Source organism: Erithacus rubecula (genome assembly GCF_903797595.1).
Source record: "Erithacus rubecula genome assembly, chromosome: 33".
Classification (NCBI taxonomy): domain Eukaryota; kingdom Metazoa; phylum Chordata; class Aves; order Passeriformes; family Muscicapidae; genus Erithacus; species Erithacus rubecula.
The window spans coordinates 1,236,286-1,257,062 of record NC_136683.1 but is presented as its reverse complement, the minus strand read 5'-3'; the positions used below and the strand labels follow the sequence as shown (position 1 = coordinate 1,257,062).

The 20,777-nt window shown below is 56.0% G+C and overlaps 3 protein-coding genes across 4 annotated transcripts; 2 read left to right on the top strand and 1 right to left on the bottom strand.

The window, feature by feature from the left end:
- Positions 1 to 496: 496 nt before the first annotated feature.
- UBQLN4 (ubiquilin 4) lies at positions 497 to 13,363 on the bottom strand. Of its 2 annotated transcripts, XM_079329398.1 has the most exons (11): positions 13,151 to 13,362; positions 10,849 to 11,000; positions 8,662 to 8,858; positions 8,097 to 8,359; positions 6,779 to 6,937; positions 5,940 to 6,165; positions 5,501 to 5,640; positions 4,993 to 5,076; positions 4,282 to 4,397; positions 2,986 to 3,163; positions 497 to 1,732 (listed from the first exon to the last, which is right to left on the bottom strand). In XM_079329398.1, the coding sequence occupies exons 1-11, from the start codon at positions 13,307 to 13,309 to the stop codon at positions 1,580 to 1,582; spliced, it is 1,827 nt and encodes a 608-aa protein (XP_079185524.1). In that variant the 5' UTR covers positions 13,310 to 13,362; the 3' UTR covers positions 497 to 1,579. The 2 variants fall into 2 exon arrangements, with proteins under 2 accessions (XP_079185524.1, XP_079185525.1); XM_079329399.1 differs by lacking the exon at positions 4,993 to 5,076 and having other exon boundaries at positions 13,151 to 13,363.
- A 460-nt stretch (positions 13,364 to 13,823) lies between these two features.
- Positions 13,824 to 15,926, top strand: LAMTOR2 (late endosomal/lysosomal adaptor, MAPK and MTOR activator 2). The gene is made up of 4 exons (XM_079329462.1): positions 13,824 to 13,981; positions 15,097 to 15,259; positions 15,374 to 15,463; positions 15,703 to 15,926. The coding sequence occupies exons 1-4, from the start codon at positions 13,914 to 13,916 to the stop codon at positions 15,757 to 15,759; spliced, it is 378 nt and encodes a 125-aa protein (XP_079185588.1). The 5' UTR covers positions 13,824 to 13,913; the 3' UTR covers positions 15,760 to 15,926.
- A 1,330-nt stretch (positions 15,927 to 17,256) lies between these two features.
- RAB25 (RAB25, member RAS oncogene family) lies at positions 17,257 to 20,167 on the top strand. Its single transcript, XM_079329516.1, is given in 7 exon segments — positions 17,257 to 17,391; positions 18,091 to 18,221; positions 18,223 to 18,270; positions 18,273 to 18,289; positions 18,371 to 18,564; positions 19,072 to 19,152; positions 19,993 to 20,167. Coding segments are annotated over 7 exon segments (642 nt in total). The 5' UTR covers positions 17,257 to 17,351; the 3' UTR covers positions 20,124 to 20,167.
- The last annotated feature ends 610 nt before the right edge of the window (positions 20,168 to 20,777 follow it).

Below are 20,777 nucleotides of genomic sequence, written 5' to 3'. Positions count from 1 at the left end.
CACAGAAGAGGTTAAAGCTGCTTTCTAAATCCTCCTCCAAGGGATTGCTGCATCATTAGGATGCACACACAGAGGCAGGAGTGTTTCCAGCCCCATGTTTTCTCCACCACCACCACCTACACTTTCAGCAACACCAACACCCATCCATCCCAGTCCCAGAACCAGCTGGGTGCAGCAGGTTTTACAGGTATGCAGCAAACCTCCTGTTCCCTCTCTGCCCAATCCTCCCACACTGAAAGAAACTTATCAAATAACACTGACTCCCAGCTCTCAACACTTCCAATGGTTGCTAATTGTCAATTCTAATTCAAAGGAATTCTTTGCTTCAAAGCAATTCAATGCTTCCAAACCAGCAGTTTAGGACCAGTGTTTGGGAAGCTTCAGCAGTGTTCCTGAAGTGTTCAAGGTTTCCTGGCCACAAGAGAAGGCAGCTGGGCCAGGTTAAACCCAAGGAAGCTGAGTTGAGGAAGGCAAGGATGAGACAGGGATGCAGGGAGACAGATGGTTGTGCGCATTTATTTTCCTTTGATAAAAATGGTGTATGCAAATTACACAGCCATGGAGGCTCCTGGGAAACACCACCCTGCTGGTCCTGGGGAGTCTCTTGGACAGTCAGAACATTCCAACACACCAGAATGGAAAGGGGGGTGGAGGATGGGTCTAAACTGGGAAGAACATGAACTTCAACATTTTCCAGTGAAGCGAAAAACCGTTAGCTTATTATCCATTTCCTTTTTTTTTTTTAGTTTTCACACTTGTAAAACTGAGCCCACTGAGAACAGGAGTCAATGCCCCCTGGACACCTCTGACCAGGAAACACATGACTTGGGCAGAAACACACCTTCAGAACACCTTTCTCTGCACAGCACCTTCTACTCAAGCTCAAGAACAGCACACCTGGTCACTGCACACCCCTGGGCTCCGTTACACCACCCCCAGAGTGTAAAGAGGCCACACTTCAAACACAGGTTTCCCACCCATGAACCCTCTACCAGGAGACTGGAGGCACCTGTGAGAGAGGGCCACAGGCTCGGTTCATCCCAGGAAACATTAAGACAAATGACATCAGAAATTCTCAGGTAATTTCAATTTTTCTTTTTGATCCATTCCCAATAAGATGCTGAGAGAAATAAGCAATCCCCAAACTTGGCTCAATATTTTAAATATTTGCCTGAAAGGAGGGCTAGGGGAAGGAATCATGTACAGTTAAAATCAAGCTACTCAAAACACAATCATTCAGGTAAGTAACTAGAAGTATCGCCTCTACCATCTAGAGAGAGAGAGAAGAGTGTCTGAGACAGGGCATATTTAGGAAAAAATACACATCTGAAGTCTCTGTGGCCACGATGAGAACTGGAATCCACATACAAGCCAGTTAAAGAGCATTTCAACATGAAATCTTAACTTAGTAGGAAGGTCAGGGGGTTAAGCTGTATCTTTTTTTTTTTTTTTGTTTTTTTTGTTTTAAATACATGGAACAGCTGTCAGATATGAAAATGACGGCGGGCTTTCCGGAAAGATCCCCTGTGCATGTGTATGGATGCATGTGCTGAGGTCTGTGGGGGCAGCAGGACAGGGTTTAGGAAGGCTGGGAGCCCAGCAGTCTCTCAATGGCTGCGTTGATGTCCCCGCCGGTGGCGATGAGCGCCTGCAGGTTGGCCTCGCGGTTGATGAAGCCCATGGCATTCAGCTGTTCCAGCTGCTGTTGGAATCGCACTTCGGGACTCTGCGCCTGCCAGGGGAAGGACAGAGAGCTTGGAGTGAGGGACAGCGTTCCAACAGGGGTGTCAGCAGATACACACGTGCAGGAAACACAATCTCAGCTTCAGGCTCCTGTGGGAACAGTCTCCATGTCCCCTTGGGTTGTGGCACAGCAGCCACAGCAGAGTCAGTCCTGGTTTGGTGCTGACAGAGTGTCTTGGGTTGGAATACAGGATGTGGCCAGAAATGTGGATTCTGTCATCATCTGTTGAAGCTGAGTGACACATACTATCTGCTAATGGGTCATGTTTAAGAGTAGGTAGGGCAATCATCTTTATATTTTTCACAGCCCATCCTCCCTCCAGGAGATATCTCCTGTTAATGGGCCAGTTTTAAACCAGCTGAGACAATCATCTTTATCTTTCCACAGTCCATCCTCCTTCCAGGAGATATCTCCTGTTAATGGGCCATTGTTTAAAACTGGGTGTGGCAGTGATCTTTATCTCCTGGCATATATTATCTGCTAATGGGCCAGCTTTAAACCAGCTGGGGCAACCATCTTTATCTTTCCACAGCCCATCCTCCCTCCAGGAGATATCTCCTGTTCATAGCCAGTGAGTCCCAGTGCACGACTGATAAAATTCCATTATCCCACTGGGAGATGCTGCACCCAGCCTTTCCTACCCAGAGAAAAACTGAGATTTTGGACACCACTGGATTCCAGAGGAAAACCAAACCTTTCCACATCATCCCTGGACCTTCAGAGGAAACTGCACCTTCTCCAGCTGAACCACATCTGCCACTGCAGGAGGATGCAGCCACCATTGAATGGCACTGCTGCCAACACCCTGACTGACTGATGGGTGTCAGCTTGGATTCTGACTCTGGCAGGATTGGGATTGTTCTTTGTAATACTGTATTTCTATTTTCATTTTCCTAGTAAAGAACTGTTATTCCTAATTCCCATATCTTTGCCTGAAAGCCCCTTAATTTCAAAATTATAATTTAGAGGGAGGGGGTTTACATTCTCCATTTGAAAGAGAAGCATCTGCCTTTATTGGCAAACACCTATCCTTCAAACCAGGACACAGTGGCAGCAGTGCAGGGAGAAGGATCCCCAGCAAGCTGAGCTTAAACCCCTCAAAGTATTCACCCCAAAGAAGGAACCAGACCCCAACACCACAGTCACAAGAGACTATTGGGGACAACAAACCCTAAACAGGGTGAGCTGGGGACCCTCCAGAGACCTCCCTGCCCTTGCCAACACCACTGGGCACTACGTACTTGAGAGCTTCCTCCGGCCAGCAGCTGGATCATCTGCTGCATGAGCTGCTGCTGAGGGTTCCCACCCCCAGCTGGAGAGGCACTGGCCGGCGTCGAAGCGGAGGGAACGGGGTTCTCCGGGATTGTGCTTCCTCCCGAGGAGGACGGGGGCATCCGGGGCATGCCGAAGGAGCCGAGGCTGCAGAGGAAGGTAGGGAGTGCTCAGGGTGACACTGGAATTCTGGTCACCCAGCAGGGCTCAGCCAGGCTGGCTCTCACTGAAGGTGCTGCTGCAGGGCAGCTCTGAGAACTGAACTGGCTGTATCTGTGTTCTGGTCACACGTGGCAGGGGGAGGGAGCAGAGCTAACAGAAGCCTGCACAGAACTGCTGTGATGGAGCCATGGTGACAGCAAGCAGAGAGCTGAGGGCTGCCAGTGGATCATCCCATACTGTTCTCCAGGATAAAGTCCTTGAGTTCAGCCCACACCAAATGTAGTAAACAAAGGATGGGGGAAGGATCAAGTGCATTCCAAACCTTTTCTCCAAAAAGAAAGGGTCAAGGACTTCCCAGTGAAGTACAAGCAAGTAACAAGGGCTAATCAGTTTGCTCAGAGAGGCCTGCAGGCACACACCTGCACAAGTCCCCATTACAGAGTGCCCTAAGCAGGTCTCCCAGATGAATCCACAGCCAGTTCTGCCTGTGACACTGGCACAGCAGCTCTGCCTGCTGGTACTGGGCACAGCAGCTCTCTCTGTGGCACTGGGCACAGCTGGTGCTGGGCACAGCAGCTCTGTCTCTGTCCCTGTCCCTGGGCACAGCAGCTCTGTGGCACTGGGCACACAGCTCTCTCTGCTGTCCCTGGGCACAGCAGCTCTGTCTCTGTCCCTGGGCACAGCAGCTCTGGCCCTGTCCCTGGGCACAGCAGCTCTGTCTCTGTCCCTGGGCACAGCAGCTCTGGCCCTGTCCCTGGGCACAGCAGCTCTGGCCCTGTCCCTGGGCACAAAGCTCTGGCCCTGTCCCTGCCCCTGTCCCTGGTCACAGCAGGTCTGTCCCTGTCCCTGGGCACAAAGCTCTGTCCCTGCCTCTGTCCCTGTCCCTGCCCCTGTCCCCGGGCACACAGCTCTGCCCCTGTCCCTGTCCCTGCCCCTGCCCCTGTCCCTGGGCACAAAGCTCTGGCCCTGTCTCTGCCCCTGTCCCTGGTCACAGCAGCTCTGTCTCTGTCCCTGGGCACAAAGCTCTGTCTCTGTCCCTGTCCCTGTCCCTGCCCCTGTCCCTGTCCCTAGCACCCCTCCAGCAGCCCCCCAGCTCTCCATACCTTGGCACCAGTCCGGGCGCCTCTGTCTGCAGCGTCTGGAGCCCCTGCTGGATCTGGAGCAGGGCCTGCATGGCGCGGGGGTTGGTGAGGATGGACAGGGAGTCCGGGTTCTGCATCTGGGGAGAAAGGCAGAGACACACCATGGTACCAACCAGTGAGAGCTCAGGCAGCCAGAGCTCCACACTGTCACACCTGAGCCAGCAGCAGGGCTCTGCCTGCAGCCAGCACTGCCTTTGTGTCTGGATCCTCCTCTGAGGCTCCAGACTGCAGGGCTCACCTGCAGAGACACTCACAGAGCTCACCAGGTTTCCTAAATGAACTGGGTCAATCAGATTAGAACTGGGGACATGCCTCTGGACTCTGATGTACCTGAGAACCTGCTGCTCTAGCACAATTAGCTGTGTAACTTTTGTAAACTCAACACAGTGAGGGACTGTCTGCACAGTGGTTCCAAGTAGCTTAACAAGCCTAATCAGGAGTCCACCTTTCAGTAATTCAGATGAGTTATTCAGACCATCTTGTCAAACCAAGTTCTTCCTCTTTGTCTCCCCTGTGCAACCCCCTTCCTTTCTTCCTTCCTCAGCCCCCCCAAGCCCACATGCTCCCTAGTGCACTTGACCAAGCTAGCTGAGATCCTGCCTGCCCACAGTGTGGGGAGAAGCTCTGGAGCCAGGGGCTGAGGGCAGCACAGGGCCAACCAGAGGCCTTTACCTGCTGCAAGAAGACAGGGAGCTGAAGGCGGAGCTGTTCTTGAAGCTGTGGATTCCCAGCAAAGAGGGGGACATTTACCATGATCTAGCAAGAGACAGCACATGTAGGTAGGGTCAGAGGGTTGCTGCCACTTGCTGTTAAACCCTATGTAACTAAGCCATGAAAAACAGGATGGTTATGGGGCCCCTGACTCCCTCCCTGGGCTTTCAACATGTTCCCCTGCCAAGGGAGATCAAAACAGGACAGCTCAATTCCTGACAGCAGTGCTCAACAGAGGCCACTTGGCCACAGGCAAAGAGAAGGGGCATTCCCATGTCCCTCTGAGAGCCACCTCTTGTGTTAGAGGCTCTGCAAACACACAGAGTAGGCTATCAAGAAATACAACCAAACTGTGTATTCACTCTGCTCCAGTGAGGAGCAGAGGAACCAGTCTGACCCCAGCAGCAGACTGACCTCACACTGAGCTCATGGCCTGCCTGGCATCAGCAGACAGCTGCAACACTTTTACCTGTGCTGCAAAGTCCGGGTTCTGGGCAAGAGTTTGCATCATGCTCCTCATGTAGGGGGCAGAGATCATGTTCTGCATCAACTGAGGGTTTTCAGAAATCTGCTGCAGGAGTCCTTGCATCTCTGGGCTGTTGAACATGCCTGCAAGGGGAAGGGAAGACAAAGGAAAACCCCTGATGAGCCTGAGCACCACTGCATTGCCTGAAATACAGGTGACAGCACTGCCCCAGCAGCTGGGGACAGCCACTCTCCTGCTCTTGAGAGCTTCAGGGACAGCAGAGCTCCCAAAGGAACCATCCAACAAGTGCACCAGAATGATTCACTTGTGCCAGCAAGTAGGCTAGACTGGACAACAGCCACATCCAGGGTTCAAAAGCCCAAGGAACTGGCCCCCCAAGCAAGGCTGGTGAGCTGCACCCTCTGGCTCCTCCCTGACGTACCAGCGCCGATGCTGGCAGCGTTCAGCCCGAAGGGGTTGGACACACTCGGGGTGCCCTGGGTGGATGCTGAGCCCGTGCTCCCTTCACTGCTGGGTGCCTGACTCTGGGAAGCAGGGGGTGTGGGGCTCCAGGGGTTTGGCAATGGCTCTCTGTTCTCTGTCCTCAAAGGCTGAGAGCTCGAGCTGTCAGAATTCCCCGTCAAGGAAGAGAAAGGATTGTTGCCAAACTAGAGAGAAAAAAAAAAAGAAAAAAAGAAACAGATGGAATCAGTTAGTCCCAGCAGACCAACCCCAGCACTGAGTGAGCCAGGGAACAGCTGATCATATTCAGCCAAGTCCAGACTTTGCTAAACACGTGCCATGATCCGCCTCCTGAGAAATCTGCAATCCACAACACACCTCACTCAGACCAGGCTCAGGAGTGGCCACAGCTCCAGATTCAGCCCCCAAATGCAGGGCTTCAAAATACCCCTGTAAATCCAGCACCCGGACATACCAGTAGGAATGCTGGACTGGAGTGTGTCTGCACAGCCCTCTGCAGCCAGAGTTGTACTCCCTCCTCCTGCACTACCAGCCAGCTGGATCTGAGCCAGCTCTGCTCCAAAGGCATCAGGCTCCAGCTAATCCAGGGAGCAGAGGGCTGTGCTAACAGTGACAGGGCCTGCCTGGGGGACTGAAGGAACCCAACACTTCAACCCATGTCACCAGAGGCACTGCACCCTGTTCTCCAGCCACTTGAGTGGAGGGATGAAGAGCCACGCTCTAAAACTGCCCCATCAGCACAGGGGAGAGGAAAAGGCCCCTTTGGCACACTCCAGCCCACTGAGAACACAGCAGTACCTGCTCCCTGGCTGCACTGAACATGGGCTCCTGGATGTCGGTGTACATGCGGCGCAGGGCGTTGTATCCCCCTGGAATGCTCTCGAGGTTACTCAAGGCGCGGTCCTGGTTCCGCATCATCTCCTGCATCATGGCAGGGTTACGAGCCAGCTCCATGGTCTGGGAGAAGGAGGAAAAGGTGGGAAGCTCAGGACTACATGTATCATGAAGGGACAGAGTGGATCAAGAGGCTGGTCAGCAGTCAGGCATTGAAAGAGTTAAATCTCAGCTCCCAGGAGAGAGAGGATAATTAAACCCAATTTACAGGCAGAGAGCAGAGAGATCATTTATCCAAGCAAAGAGAGCCCAGGGATCCAGGCTCCTCCCCAGCCTTGCTCAGCTCTCTTCCTTCTCAGCCTTGGTTCAGCTTGATGAGACTGTTCTGTTCCTAAGCAGTATCAGGACATCCAAACATCCAGTACCCATATGTTCCCACTCAGACTGGATGGACTACACACAACAACTGGGAAGGTGGATCCTTCCACCCTCTCCAGACTTCTGACGGGTCTCCCCTGCACAAAGAATATCCAGGTCTCATTTGAGGAACTGCTTAAGTACAGATTATTCACAATTTAGTCCTGCAGCTCTGGAATTTAATGTATGGCCAACACAGTTGAAAGCAGAATAGCAGAGAAGCAGATGGAAACTAGGCCCACGCAGCACAACCCTTCCCAGGAAACAGCAGAGTCCTGTCAGTGACTATTAACACCCAGATTCTCCCTGATCCCTTAGGATTCCCTTCTGATGGACCTTTGGTCTTCCAGACAGCCAGTCCTCTTGAACACAGGTCCTCTCTGCTCTGGGAAAAATGAGAGCCCTCTGGGATTGCAGCCTACACTAGTGCTCCCCACTGATACAGCAGTGAAACACTCACTGTACAGCTGTGGTGTCTACATAATCTGTCAAGAGAACTAGAGAGAAACAAAGAGCTTTTGCTGTAGAGCCACTTCTCCAGCACTGTTTTTACTCCCATTTCTAAATCACAACATAGTAGCCTTGTAGTCAGCTTGCTAGGAAAATCCCAGCATCCCTTTTTTTCCCAATACACCGTGGATTCAATAGCTCTGAAAGGGAGATAAGAGTTGCAGGGATGTGGGTTGAGTAAACAGCATTCATGTAACTCAAGACCACCATCTGTTTGTGGGGAGCTCACAGCAGGAAGGAAGAAATCTCCAAAATCACTGCTTTGGCATTCCTGCTTTTCCTCACAGTGCAGACACTGATGTTGGTCCACAAAGACTCTCCCCAACCCTCTTTACTGAGCCCTGGTGTGACTCACCTGTCTCATGAGCTCTGGGTTATTGAGCATGTGGCTTATCTCTGGATTTCGCTCCATGAGCTGCTGCATCTGGGGATTGGCCATGATCATCTGCCTCATGAGGTCAGGGTTAGACATCATGTTCTGCACCAAGGGATTCTCCATGATCTGGGAAAGCATCTCTGGGTTGGACATCAGCTGCCTCTGCATCTGCTGCTGGAGCTCCATGAAGTTGGCAGAGCCCATCCCAAGGTTGCCCAGCCCAGTGATGCCACCGAATCCAGCTGGAGAGGGAACAACACACAGGAAGACAGGAGTGAGTCAGTAACTCAACAACTGCAAAAGAGGACAGGCACATCAGCTGAACTGCATCCCCACAAATCCAGGGGCATCCTGTATTCCTATGGCAGCCAGCTCTGAGTAAGGATATCCCTACACACACACTCAGTGACATCACCTTGAGCAGGGACACAAAGATGTGACTCATGCAAAGCCCACGGGCAAGCAGAGACAACAACAGAGGCCAAGATCCCCAACTCCTTGGTCTAATCCCAGGAAATTCTTCCTTCTCACAGCCCCCACTTACACAGGATGGATGCAGCACTGTTGGGGCCTCCATCTCCAGGAGCTCCTGACCCACTGCTCCGTCTGCTGCCACTCCCTGCGTCCGAGCCAGCACTGCTGGATGTGGAGGGCTGAGATGGGGCAGCAGGAGAAGAAGGGGTTGCATTGGGGGCAGAAGCAGCATTGGGGGCAGAAGCAGCAGATGTTGAATCTTGCACCCTGCAAAGGATAAAAAGTATTAAACTCCTGGTAGCAGGGAAGGGCAAGGGGAGCATCCCCACAGCAGCCAACCCCTATCCCATGTCTGCCTGCACTGATCCACTGCTCTGCTCCCAGCTGTTCCCATCTGCTGCAATCTGCCTCCCACCCTGATGCACTGCAGCCCCTGACACATCCTGGCCCACACAGAGTGGCTGGACAGGTCTGACCCTAAGCTGTATCCAACTGTTCCTTGAATCCCACTGAGTTATTTACTGCAGCCATATCCTTGAGCAATGACTGTGCTCCAAACAGGAAAATCCTTCTGCTGCTCCCACAGAAACCACAGGAGGTTACAGCAGGGCTAGTAAACAACAATGTTCTCTTCTGAATATTCCTATCAGTGCTTCTGAGGCAAAAAGAAGCATCAGCAATACTGTACAAAGAGGGAAACTGAGGCAGGAGGCAGCCAGCACCTGTCTCACAAATCCATGGAACATTTCTGGCCAGATTGGCTGCAAATTACCAGCTCTGCCACTGGCTGCACCTTGATGCAAGGCTCCTGCTCCAACATAAGTTGTCTGGAGCTTCTTTTAACACACCCACACAAACCCTGTGTTGTAAGCACCATGCAGCAGCTGCTGGACATTAACTTTGCTGAACACACCAATCCAGGTTAGTACCTTGTTACCACAGTTACTCCTCTAGAGTGTTGCAGGAATTTGAAATAGAACAATTCAAGATTTTCTGAAGCCTCTGCAGTCACAACAGTGAATCCTGGACTAGTGTTGAAGAGCCTTCATTAAATTAGACCCTAAAATTCACTTTACTCGCCTCAATAATGCTCAATAATGCTATTATACCTCTGACAATAAGAACAATGATTTCCTGATTTTTTTTTTTCCCAGACCAATAATTATTCCTTTTATCTCCCTTTCCTTTTTCACTCTTCTAGAACTTAAAAAATCAACCCTGAAGGTTTCTGTCCACCATCCAGACTAACCTGATTGCTGCTGAAAACCAGTGGCCACTGAGAGAGGCAAAGAGTAAGGAAACAAAGCAAATGGAAAGTTGAACAATAAAGGAAGAAGGAAACTAGAGAAAGGGCACTTGGCTTCTCTCAGCCTCTTCTCACAGAAGAGTCTGTAATGTCTTCAGTAAGCATTTATCTAGGACTATTAGCAGGAGAAAAATGAGCAGCCTAGGACAGCTGTGATTCACCCTATGAAATGGTTCACCAATACCACACTTACAGGGGAGACAGCAGGAACATCCACAGGCTCTCAGGCTATCTGGAGAGGCTGCAGAACCTGACAGTACACTTCCTTGTGTTTGTAAAAAAACACAGGTGGGAAAAAATAAACCTATCTTGATTAATGCAGCTCTCCCAGGGGACAGGAGAAGTGCAGAGACACAGCCCTGGAGCTCCCCAGGAGCTGGGGCACACTGCAGCTTGAGGCATGGCTGTGATCAATGAAATGGGGCTGCAACTGAGCAGAGCAGCTGCTCCCAAAACCATTCCATGCCCACCACCCTCTGGAAAGTGCTGGGAAGAGCTAAACCCACAGGACCCTGTGTCCCATTCTCAGCCTGAGGTCTGTGGTGCCACTGGGAACTGCCCTGGGTGCCCCCCCAGAGTGTCCCCACAGGGCTCACATGCCTCCTGTGGCACCTCAGAGAGCCTGAGCACAGGCTCAGAGCTGGGTATGCAGCAGGAGGTGGCTGAAACCCCAGGAACTGGCTTCTACAGCAACACAAACTCACTGGGAAAGTGATTTCTTTGATCAGCAACTTTTTCTAGGACTTTTGCTGGTTTGCTAGAAGCAGTTTCCATTTCTGATGGCTTCTTCCAAGACACACACACATGAGTAATGTCAAAGCACCAGCCCCTCCAGGCTGCCACACACCATCACAGGTTAGTGACAAACCCCACTGCTGCAGACAGGGAAAGCTCACCAGGATCATCACAAGCAGTTATTCCCAGCCCCCATTTGACCCCCCAAACTCTTACTTCTGTGGAGTCTTAATGACCAAGTGAACAGTGAGCCCATCTTTGATCCCATGTTGATTCAACGTGTCTCCATCCTTCAGGATCTTCCCAGCAAAGATCAGAACCAGCTGATCTTGTTTGGCTTTAAAGCGCCTGGAAATCTCTTCTTTGAACTGAAAAACAAACAGAGCATTTTTCAGCCAAAGGATTGGTACCTGAAACATAAAACTCCAGGGATCACATCCACTCTGGGAACAGCACAAGGAACTGATAAATCCTCAGAGCCCATGAAGGTACCCCACAATCACTGTTGCTGCTGATGTCTGAGGTGTTCATGAAAACCAAAACAAAGCAAAGACAAGCCCTGAAATCACAAACTATGGAGTAAATCTCAGAAAAAGCAGAGCCATTCCCTCAGAATAGCTGAAGGCTTCCAAAGCCAGACCAGTTGTGCTTCAGGCCTAACCCAAACACACCATTTATCCTGAATGACTGAACTGGTTTCGTCTGCTCATTTGAGTTTTTTTTTTTTCCTAAGGAAAGCCAAACTCTGATTTAATACAGGACAGAGCTCTATGGAAAAGGGAATAATCCTTTATCAGCCAATGGAAATAACTAGGTCTTCTCCAATTCCTATTTCTGCAACTGAATTCCCTGTGAGCATGCCACAGAGCATGGCCACCTCTTCCTTACTGTGTGCTGTGCTGGGATTTACACCTGCAGGCAAGACTCTCACTGCTGGCCCTGCCAGAGCATTCCCAGATTGATCTGGAGGAAATAAAGCCTTGTACTTGGAAAACACAAATTATAGGGAGGATAGGATGGAGAGTGAAACTCATACTGGTTGAAGAGCTCTCAGTCTTCACACCAGAACTCTAAAAGCAAGGCAGGGTATGGCCCCAGATCACCCTGCCTGTCTCTCCCCACACACAGCTCCAAAAGCCCTGACTCCACACCCCCTGAAGAGAAGGAGGGACATGCACAGCCTCTGCCCAGGCTGAGCTGCAGCCCAGAGATCCCTGCCAAGCCCTTCCCATGCTGACCTCGTGCCCTGTGTCCCACAGAGCCCATGACACCTTGTCCCAGTGGGCATCGTCACTTCCTCCATGCCAGGACCAGCCCCAGAGCCAATCCCTGCCAATCCCAGCTTTGCACACCCCAGCCTTGCCAATCCCAGCTTTGCACACCCCAGCCCTTGCCAATCCCAGCTTTGCACACCCCAGCCTTGCCAATCCCAGCTTTGCACACCCCAGCCTTGCCAATCCCAGCTTTGCACACCCCAGCCTTGCCAATCCCAGTTTTGCACACCCCAGCCTTGCCAATCCCAGCTTTGCACACCCCAGCCTTGCCAATCCCAGCCCTTTGCACACCCCAGCCTTTGCCAATTCCAGCCCTTGCACACCCCAGCCCTTGCACACCCCAGCCCTTGCACACCCCAGCCCTTGCCAATCCCAGCTTTGCACACCCCAGCCCTTGCCAATCCCAGCTTTGCACACCCCAGCCCTTGCCAATCCCAGCTTTGCACACCCCAGCCTTGCCAATCCCAGCTTTGCACACCCCAGCCCTTGCCAATCCCAGCCTTTGCACACCCCAGCCTTTGCCAATCTCAGCCCTTGCCAATCCCACCTTTGCACACCCCAGCCCTTGCACACCCCAGCCCTTTCCACACCCCAGCCCTTGCCAATCCCTGCCCTCTCCCGCTCCCGAGCAGGTGCACAGCTCCCCCCAGCCCACCCGTGGAAGGATCGATGTTTCTTTTCCTCCACCTCATCCAAACATTTACCCGGCTCCTCTCCCCTCTCCGGGGGGAATCTGCCTCCAGAGAAGCCCAGACATACGCCAGGACCCCCCCAGATGTGGCCCCAGATGTGGCCCCAGATGTGGCCCCAGATGTTGCCCCGGCCGCTCCCCATCGCGCCTCTGCCCGCAATCCCAACACCTTTCCCACAGCTCCGCTCAGGGAACACTCACCCACGCAGCCCCCAGACCCCACCCCGGCCCTTCGCACCCCTCCCACTGCCACCAGCACCCCCAAAGCCGCTCCCCGAGCCCCGCAATTATTGTGGTTTCCACACCTACGACCCCTCCCCTAGGTGAGCCCCCCACACCACCTCCCGCCCTCGGGACTGTTTCCACTCCCAAACCCTCCAGCACCTGCCCTCCTTCAGATCTCCCCGCTCCTTCCCTGGCCCCAAACTCAGATTCCTTCCCAAAAACACGATCCCTCACCGCCCTTCCCCTCAGACCAGCCGCCCTCGCCCCTCAACCCCCGCGACAGCCCCCCCCAGGCCTCTCCGCCTCCCCGGCCTGCCCCCGCCCCCACCTCGCGCACGGAGGCGCCGTCCGCGATGACGATCTCCTCCTTGTCCTTGGGGGTCTTCACGGTGACGCGGATGAGCGCCCCGCCGGGCCCTGCCTGCCCGTCCCCTCCAGGCCCGGGACCGGGGCCGCCGCCGCCGCCGCCGCCACTCGGCTCCGCCATCTTCGCCGCCCGCCGCCAGCCCGGGCCGCCGCCACCACAGAGAGCGGGGAGCGGCGCCACAGCGCCTCCTCGGCCCGCGACAGCGCCCCCTGGTGGCCTGGAGGAACAGCGGCAGCGCGGGGGCGGGGGAGGCAGAACGGGAAGAGCGGGCAGAGCCTGGGGAGGGCGGAGCGGGTTAGGGGTGGTGCCTCAACCCTATCGGTGCCCGCAGCGGCCGCCCTTTGACCGGCCGCATCCCCGACCCCCGCCATCCCATCCCTACCCCGTTCTCCCTTCTGCTGCCGACGCCCCTCTGGAGTCCCGGCGCCCCCGGGCCCTGGTGGGACTACAACTCCCGGCATGCTCCGGGCCCCCACACACAGGGAAGCGCGCAGAACCCGGGCGGGACTACAACTCCCGGCATGCTCCGGGCCCCAACAAACAGGGAAGGGCGCAGAACCCGGGCGGGACTACAACTCCCGGCATGCTCCGGGCCCCAACAAACAGGGAAGGGCGCAGAACCCGGGCGGGACTACAACTCCCGGCATGCTCCGGGCGCGGCGCGCCCTCGCGCAGGCGCCGCCCGGTGCGGCCCCACCCGCGCCCCGCGGTGCCGGCGGCCGCCATGCTGCGGCCCAAGGCCCTGACGCAGGTGCTCAGCCAGGCCAACACCGGCGGCGTCCAGAGCACGCTGTGAGTGCGGGGGGCCGGGCGGGGGGGCGGCTTTCCCCGGGCGGTGCTTGATGCGGGGTGACGGCATGGCGGGGAGATGCTTTTCCTGCCCGGGGATGCTCGCCCTGTCCCTGCCCTAGGGGATGCTGCCCCTGGCCGGAGATGCTGCAGGACATTCCTCTGTTCCTGCTCCTGCCCCACATCCTATCCCTGCTCCTGCCCCACATCCTATCCCTGCTCCTGTCATCCCCTGTCCCTGCTCCTGCCCCACACCCTGTCCCTGCTCCTCCTCATCCCTTTCTCTTTCCCCACACCCTGTCCCTGCTCCTCCTCATCCCTTTCTCCTGCCCCACACCCTGTCCCTGCTCCTGCCCCATCCCTTTCTCCTGCCCCACACCCTGTTCCTGCTCCTGCCCCATCCCTTTCTCCTGCCCCACATCCCATCCCTGCTCCTGCCCCATCCCTTTCTCCTGCCCCACATCCCATCCCTGCTCCTGCCCCATCCCTTTCTCCTGCCCCACACCCTGTCCCTGCTCCTCCCCATCCCTTTCTCTTTCCCCACACCCTATCTCTGCTCCTGCCCCAGCCCTTTCTCCTGCCCCACACCCTGTCCCTGCTCCTGCCCCACACCCTGTCCCTGCTCCTCCCCATCCCTTTCTCTTTCCCCACATCCCATCCCTGCTCCTCCTCATCCCTTTCTCCTGCCCCACACCCTGTCCCTGCTCCTGCCCCATCCCTTTCTCCTGCCCCACACCCTGTTCCTGCTCCTGCCCCATCCCTTTCTCCTGCCCCACATCCCATCCCTGCTCCTGCCCCATCCCTTTCTCCTGCCCCACATCCCATCCCTGCTCCTGCCCCATCCCTTTCTCTTTCCCCACACCCTGTCCCTGCTCCTCCCCAGCCCTTTCTCCTGCCCCACATCATGCCCAGCCTGTGGCAGGTCCCACTGCTTCCACAGAGCCATCACTGCCCTGCTTGGGCCTGGAGCCACTGCACAGCTCTCTGGCTTTGAAGCCCTCCCAAACCCTTGCAGAGTGGGAGTGTTTTGGGACTGAGTGGGGGGTTTGTTGTACCCCTGGTACTGAAAGGGGGTCTGGTGTTGGAGGCATCAGTTTTCCCTGCCATGTCCTTCCCAGGCTGCTGAACAACGAGGGTTCCTTGCTTGCCTACTCTGGCTATGGGGACACTGATGCCAGGGTCACTGCAGCCATTGCCAGCAACATCTGGGTGGCCTATGACAAGAATGGGCACCAGGCATTCAATGAGGACAACCTCAAATTCATCCTCATGGACTGCATGGTACGTGGGGCTGGTGCCTGCCCTGCCCTCCCTGGGGACCTGGCTGTGGTGCCAGGATTGTGCTGGGGTGCAGGCCAGGCTGGGGTGCCACAGGTGCTGTTTCTCCCTTGGCAGGAGGGGCGAGTGGCCATCACACGGGTGGCAAACCTGCTGCTCTGCATGTACGCCAAGGAGACGGTCGGGTTTGGGATGCTGAAAGCCAAGGTAAAGCTGGTGGGGAGGTGGCTGGGGGGTCAGCAGGGCTGCATCCCTGTTTTGATGTGGGAAAAAGCTGTTGAAGAGGGTTGGGGTGGAAGCTGCTGTGCCTGGGACACTCTTTGCACCTTGCACCACACCTTTTTAAGGTTCTAAACTGAAATATAAATTACAATAAGTGAGTGGGCAGTGGGCACACAGGTTGCAAAACCCACCTGAGCGTGGCTTGTGCTGTTCTCTGCTTGCAGGCACAGGCACTGGTGCAGTACCTGGAGGAGCCACTCACACAGGTGGCTGCATCATGAGCAAGCAATGAAGGGCTCTGAGGTGCCCCTGAGCCCCCTCACCACCATCATGGTGTGGGTTGGGCATGAGTGGCCCCACGGACATCCCGGAGCTCCAGTGTGGTCTTAAAAATAAGGTGTCAGGAGTACAAAAGCTGCGGGGAATAAACGTGTGTTTGATGCTTGTGTCCGTTGTTTTTGTTGTTGGGGGAGCTGAGGGGTAACACAGCCCGACTGCCCTGGAGAAAAACAAGAAGTTGCAAGAGGCTATTGTCAAAAGAGAAGGATTACAACAGAGCCGAGCCCCTGCCCAGCCCTGGGGGTGGTGGGGGCTCCTTCCCGTCCCAATTTCCCTGCCTTTCACACGATGGCAGCAGAGGCGAGGGAACATTCACAGCAGCAGCAGCCGGGCTGAGGAGGAGTTCTTCTCCTTCATCCTCGCTGCCATCGCACCCACGGTGCCCTGCTCTGCCCGTGCTGCCCTCGATGCCATCGCCCCTGTCCTGTCCCCAGGCTGTCACCCTGCCCTTCGTGCCCGCGCTGCCCGCACTGTTCCTGCTGTTCTCCTGCCCGCACTGTTCTTGCTGTTCTGTTCCTGCTGTTCTCCTGCCCGCACTGTTCCTGCTGTTCTGTTCCTGCTGTTCTCCTGCCCACACTGTTCTTGCTGTTCTGTTCCTGCTGTTCTCCTGCCCGCACTGTTCCTGCTGTTCTGTTCCTGCTGTTCTCCTGCCCACACTGTTCTTGCTGTTCTGTTCCTGCTGTTCTCCTGCCCGCACTGTTCCTGCTGTTCTCCTGCCCGCACTGTTCCTGCTGTTCTCCTGCCCGTATTGTTCTGCTGTTCTCCTGCCCGCACTGTTCCTGCTGTTCTCCTGCCCGCACTGTTCCTGCTGTTCTCCTGCCCGCACTGTTCCTGCTGTTCTCCTGCCCGCACTGTTCCTGCTGTTCTCCTGCCCGCACTGTTCCTGCTGTTCTCCTGCCCGCACTGTTCTGCTGTTCTCCTGCCCGCACTGTTCCTGCTGTTCTGTTCCTGCTGTTCTCCTGCCCGCACTGTTCTGCTGTTCTGCCCGCACTGTTCTGCTGTTCTCCTGCCCGCACTGTTCTGCTGTTATCCTGCCTGTACTGTTCTGCTGTTCTCCTGCCCGCACTGTTCTGCTGTTATCCTGCCTGTACTGTTCTGCTGTTCTCCTGCCCGCACTGTTCTGCTGTTCTCGCTGCCCGCACTGTTCCTGCTGTTCTCGCTGCCTGTACTGTTCCTGCTGTTCTGTTCCTGCTGTTCTCCTGCCCGCACTGTTCTGCTGTTCTCGCTGCCCTGCTCCCGGGATCAGCCCTGGCTCCTCCTCCAGCCGCCCCGTGACGGTCCCAGGGGTGACACTACCTGCCCAACCTGCGCTGCGACACCCGGTCCCACCCCTTGAGTCAACCGGCCGCGCTGCCGCCAGCTCGGCCTCTGTCGCCGCCGCTGTCCCAGACCCTTCTCTGCCTCTGGCTCCCCGGTCAAGGGGAAATTTGGAGGCTCCGGGAGCCCGGCCCGTCCCGCCGCCTGCTCGAGGCTCGGCAGCGGCCAGGAGGAAACGCAGGGCGGCCGTGCCAGGGCGGGCGGCAGCCGCGGCGACATGGGCAGCGCCGAGGAGGATTATAACTTTGTCTTCAAGGGTGAGTCCTGCGCTCCATGCGAGCCCTACTTCCCCCAGAAGGGGTGGAGCAGAAAGCCGGGAGCTGCGGGGAGAGAAGCAGGGTGTCCTTTCACCAGAGGCTGTGTCCCAAGCTGGGATGGGGTTGACTGTCCCTGCAGCTGGGATGGGCGCCGGGAGCTGGGGAGGGGCATGGGGAGGCACCGACCACTGACAGCAGTGAGGTCAGGGCTGGTGAGGGGCACCAGGGTCCCCAGAGAGCCGGGGAGATCCATTCTCACCCCAAGAGTGAGGTGTGCAGTGCCAGGCCAATTGCTGTTGTGGGATGGGGAGGCTGTGAGACATAAATGCCAGCAGAGCCTGTAACCCCCCGAGAGCAGTGGGCATGAAAAGTCATTTTCTGTGGTGACCTGGGCGGTGTCAAACCCGAGCTGGAGAAATGGGGGCACAGCCTCACACCTGCCATGCTGAGCTCTCCCACCTGGTCTCTGCCAGGTACTATTGGCTGGAGCTCAGTGCTCCCTTTGGGCAAGTGGAGACAGGCTGTGGTGTGCCACCACTGCTGCAGGGTGACCCGGGGCTCACCAACATCCTTATCCTGCTCTGGGGCTGCAGCAGAACTAGAGATCACAGCTGGGGTTAAACCCTCACCACTGCCCAGCTTCTGGGCTCATCAGCAGGTGCTGAGGCACTCAGGTGTGATTTCTCCTTCCTTCCACAGTCGTCCTGATCGGGGAGTCCGGCGTGGGCAAAACAAACCTTCTGTCTCGTTTCACCCGCAACGAGTTCAACCACGACAGCCGCACCACCATCGGCGTGGAGTTCTCCACACGCACCCTGCTGCTGGGGGGACGCCCTGGTGAAGGCTCAGATCTGGGACACGGCTGGCCTGGAGCGCTACCCGCGCCATCACCCTCCGCGTGAGGATGGCACCCCCCCGGGTGAGGGCTGGAGGGGGGGTCTGCAGCCTGGGGTGATGGATGATGGGGGTTCTGTCGCAGGTATTACCGAGGGGCTGTGGGTGCTCTGGTGGTGTTTGATATCACCAAGCACCAGACCTACGACGTGGTGGATCGCTGGTTGAAGGAGCTGTATGACCATGCTGAGGCCAGCATCGTTGTCATGCTGGTGGGGAACAAGACTGACCTGGCACAGGCTCGAGAGGTGCCCATGGAAGAGGCAAAAATGTTTGCAGGTAAGGGCTGGCACTCTGCCACAGAGCTGGGGGCTTGAGAACCTCCCCAACAGTGTGGGGAGTGAGGCACCTGAACATCTCTAAAGGTGCTCCAGGTTGGAGCCATGTCCTCACTGGGCTCTGTGTCACCTGAGCATCTCTAAAGGTGCTCCCAGTTGGAGCCATGTCCTCACTGGGCTCTGTGTCACCTGAACATCTCTAAAGGTGCTTCAGATTGGAGCCATGTCCTCACTGGGCTCTGTGTCACCTGAGCATCTCTAAAGGTGCTCCAGGTTGGAGCCATGTCCTCACTGGGCTCTCTGTCACCTGAGCATCTCTAAAGGTTCTCCAGGTTGGAGCCATGTCCTCACTGGGCTCTGTGTCACCTGAACATCTCTAAAGGTGCTCCAGGTTGGAGCCATGTCCTCACTGGGCTCTGTGTCACCTGAACATCTCTAAAGGTGCTCCAGGTTGGAGCCATGTCCTCACTGGGCTCTGTGTCACCTCAAGGGATTCCTCTCCTTGCAGACAACAAGGGGCTGCTGTTCGTGGAGACCTCAGCGCTGGACTCCACCAATGTTGAGGAGGCATTTGAGACCATCCTGAAGGGTACAGGCAGTGCTGCAGGGTCCCATCTCCCTTTCCCAGGGCTGCAGAGCTGGGCAGATGATGTGCAGCACTTCCCTCCCTGCTCCACCTGAGCTATTTGGGGCGGGTTTCATGAGCTCTTTTGATATTGTCTTTCTGGCTGCTTTGGTTTTCAGCCTTTGGTGCTGGGCGTTTCACTCCCCACACCCCAAGCTTTGTTCTCACAGCCTCTGGGCATCCCTGAAGGCCCAGGGGCTCTTTCTGCCCCATAATCTCCAGTCTCCTTCCTGTTGTCCTGGACTCATGACTTGGTGTCTCCAGCATCCTGCCAAACCAGCTGTGGGGACCTGGGGGACAAGGGCTGGAGTCCAGGAGCAGCTCTCCAGGAATGGCAGCCAGCAGCAGGGAGGTGTGCCATGCCATGCTGAGCCATGCCAAGCCAAGCAGTGCTATTCCATGCCATGCCATGCTGAGCCATGCCAAGCCAAGCAGTGCTATTCCATGCCATGCTGAGCCATGCCAAGCCAAGCAGTGCTATTCCATGCCATGCCGTGCTGAGCCAGCCTGGCCCAGCGAGCTGCCAGCCTCAGCACGGGGTGAAGCACTAATTCCAGGTTAGGCAAGAGGAAATTGCCCAAGCACAGGGTGTTCACCGAGTGCTGCAGGGATGAAACCTGTGTGAGCTGCTGCCTTGTCACCCCTCAAGTCACCCATCTGCTGTGTGGAGATGAAGGAGAGCCACCAGCATGCTGAGCTGCAGGCAGGCAGTGGGGGCTGCAGGCTTGAAGCTGCCCCTGCATCCCCAGTGGGGAGGGGGGGCTTGGCTGATGCAGGGACCCCCTGCCACTTCTTCTTTTGCAGAAATCTTCTACAAAGTGCAGAAGCAGAAGCAGAGGAGCAGCCAAAGCAACACGGTGTCACTTGGCAGCGAGAGCCCTGCCAGCACAGCCCCAGCACAGGCAGAGAGGCGCCCGTGCTGCGTGGCCCTCTGAGCACCCCAGGGAGCCCCACAGCCCTGGGACACTGCAGTGCCCACCAGCACTGCCCTGCCACCCCTGTCCTGGGGACCAGCAGCCTGGACAGGGGCTAAATTCTGCCATAAACAGTGAAAAGCACCATTTCCAGGAGCTCTTCTCTGTTTTGTTTTTGTTGGGCCCTGATTAGCATCACCACTGTATCAGCCCCCCTGGACCTGCAGGGTAAAAGGACCAGGACACCCTGAGGAACCTCTGGGGAAGAAGCCAGGAGGTTTTGGGGGATCATGCCAGCAACAGGAGCCTCTCTGATTTCCTCTGGCCCTGGGGATGCTCCTGGGGGCCACCCTGTGCCATGCACTGAGGACATGGCTGAGCAACCAGGGATTGCTCTGGAGCAGAGCCAAGCCCTAGGGTGGGAAGTGGCAGCACTCAGCCCTTGACTGTCTCAACCCTAGACATCTGTCCATCCCTAGACATCTGTCCATCCCCAGACATGGGCAAAGACCAAGCAAAGGTGCCTGCTGCCTGCACGGTGGGACAGGGCCCAGTGCCATGGGGCTGGGAGCAGCTCTGTGTCCAGCACGGGCGTGACACAATCATTAAAGGACTTGTGAAATGCAGGTTTACTGAGCTGGAATTCCTGCGTGTTTGTGGTCGACGCCCTGGGTC

Coding starts and splice junctions, on each gene's coding strand:
- UBQLN4 (XM_079329398.1), bottom strand. CDS start 13,309: ATGGCGGAGCCGAGTGGCGGCGGCGGCGGCGGCGGCCCCGGTCCCGGG. Junction 4,398..4,992: donor TCCCTGTCTTCTTGCAGCAG/GTAAAGGCCTCT, acceptor CTTTCTCCCCAG/ATGCAGAACCCGGACTCCCT. Junction 3,164..4,281: donor GCGCCCGGACTGGTGCCAAG/GTATGGAGAGCT, acceptor CTTCCTCTGCAG/CCTCGGCTCCTTCGGCATGC.
- LAMTOR2 (XM_079329462.1), top strand. CDS start 13,914: ATGCTGCGGCCCAAGGCCCTGACGCAGGTGCTCAGCCAGGCCAACACC. Junction 13,982..15,096: donor GGCGGCGTCCAGAGCACGCT/GTGAGTGCGGGG, acceptor TGTCCTTCCCAG/GCTGCTGAACAACGAGGGTT. Junction 15,464..15,702: donor TTGGGATGCTGAAAGCCAAG/GTAAAGCTGGTG, acceptor CTCTGCTTGCAG/GCACAGGCACTGGTGCAGTA.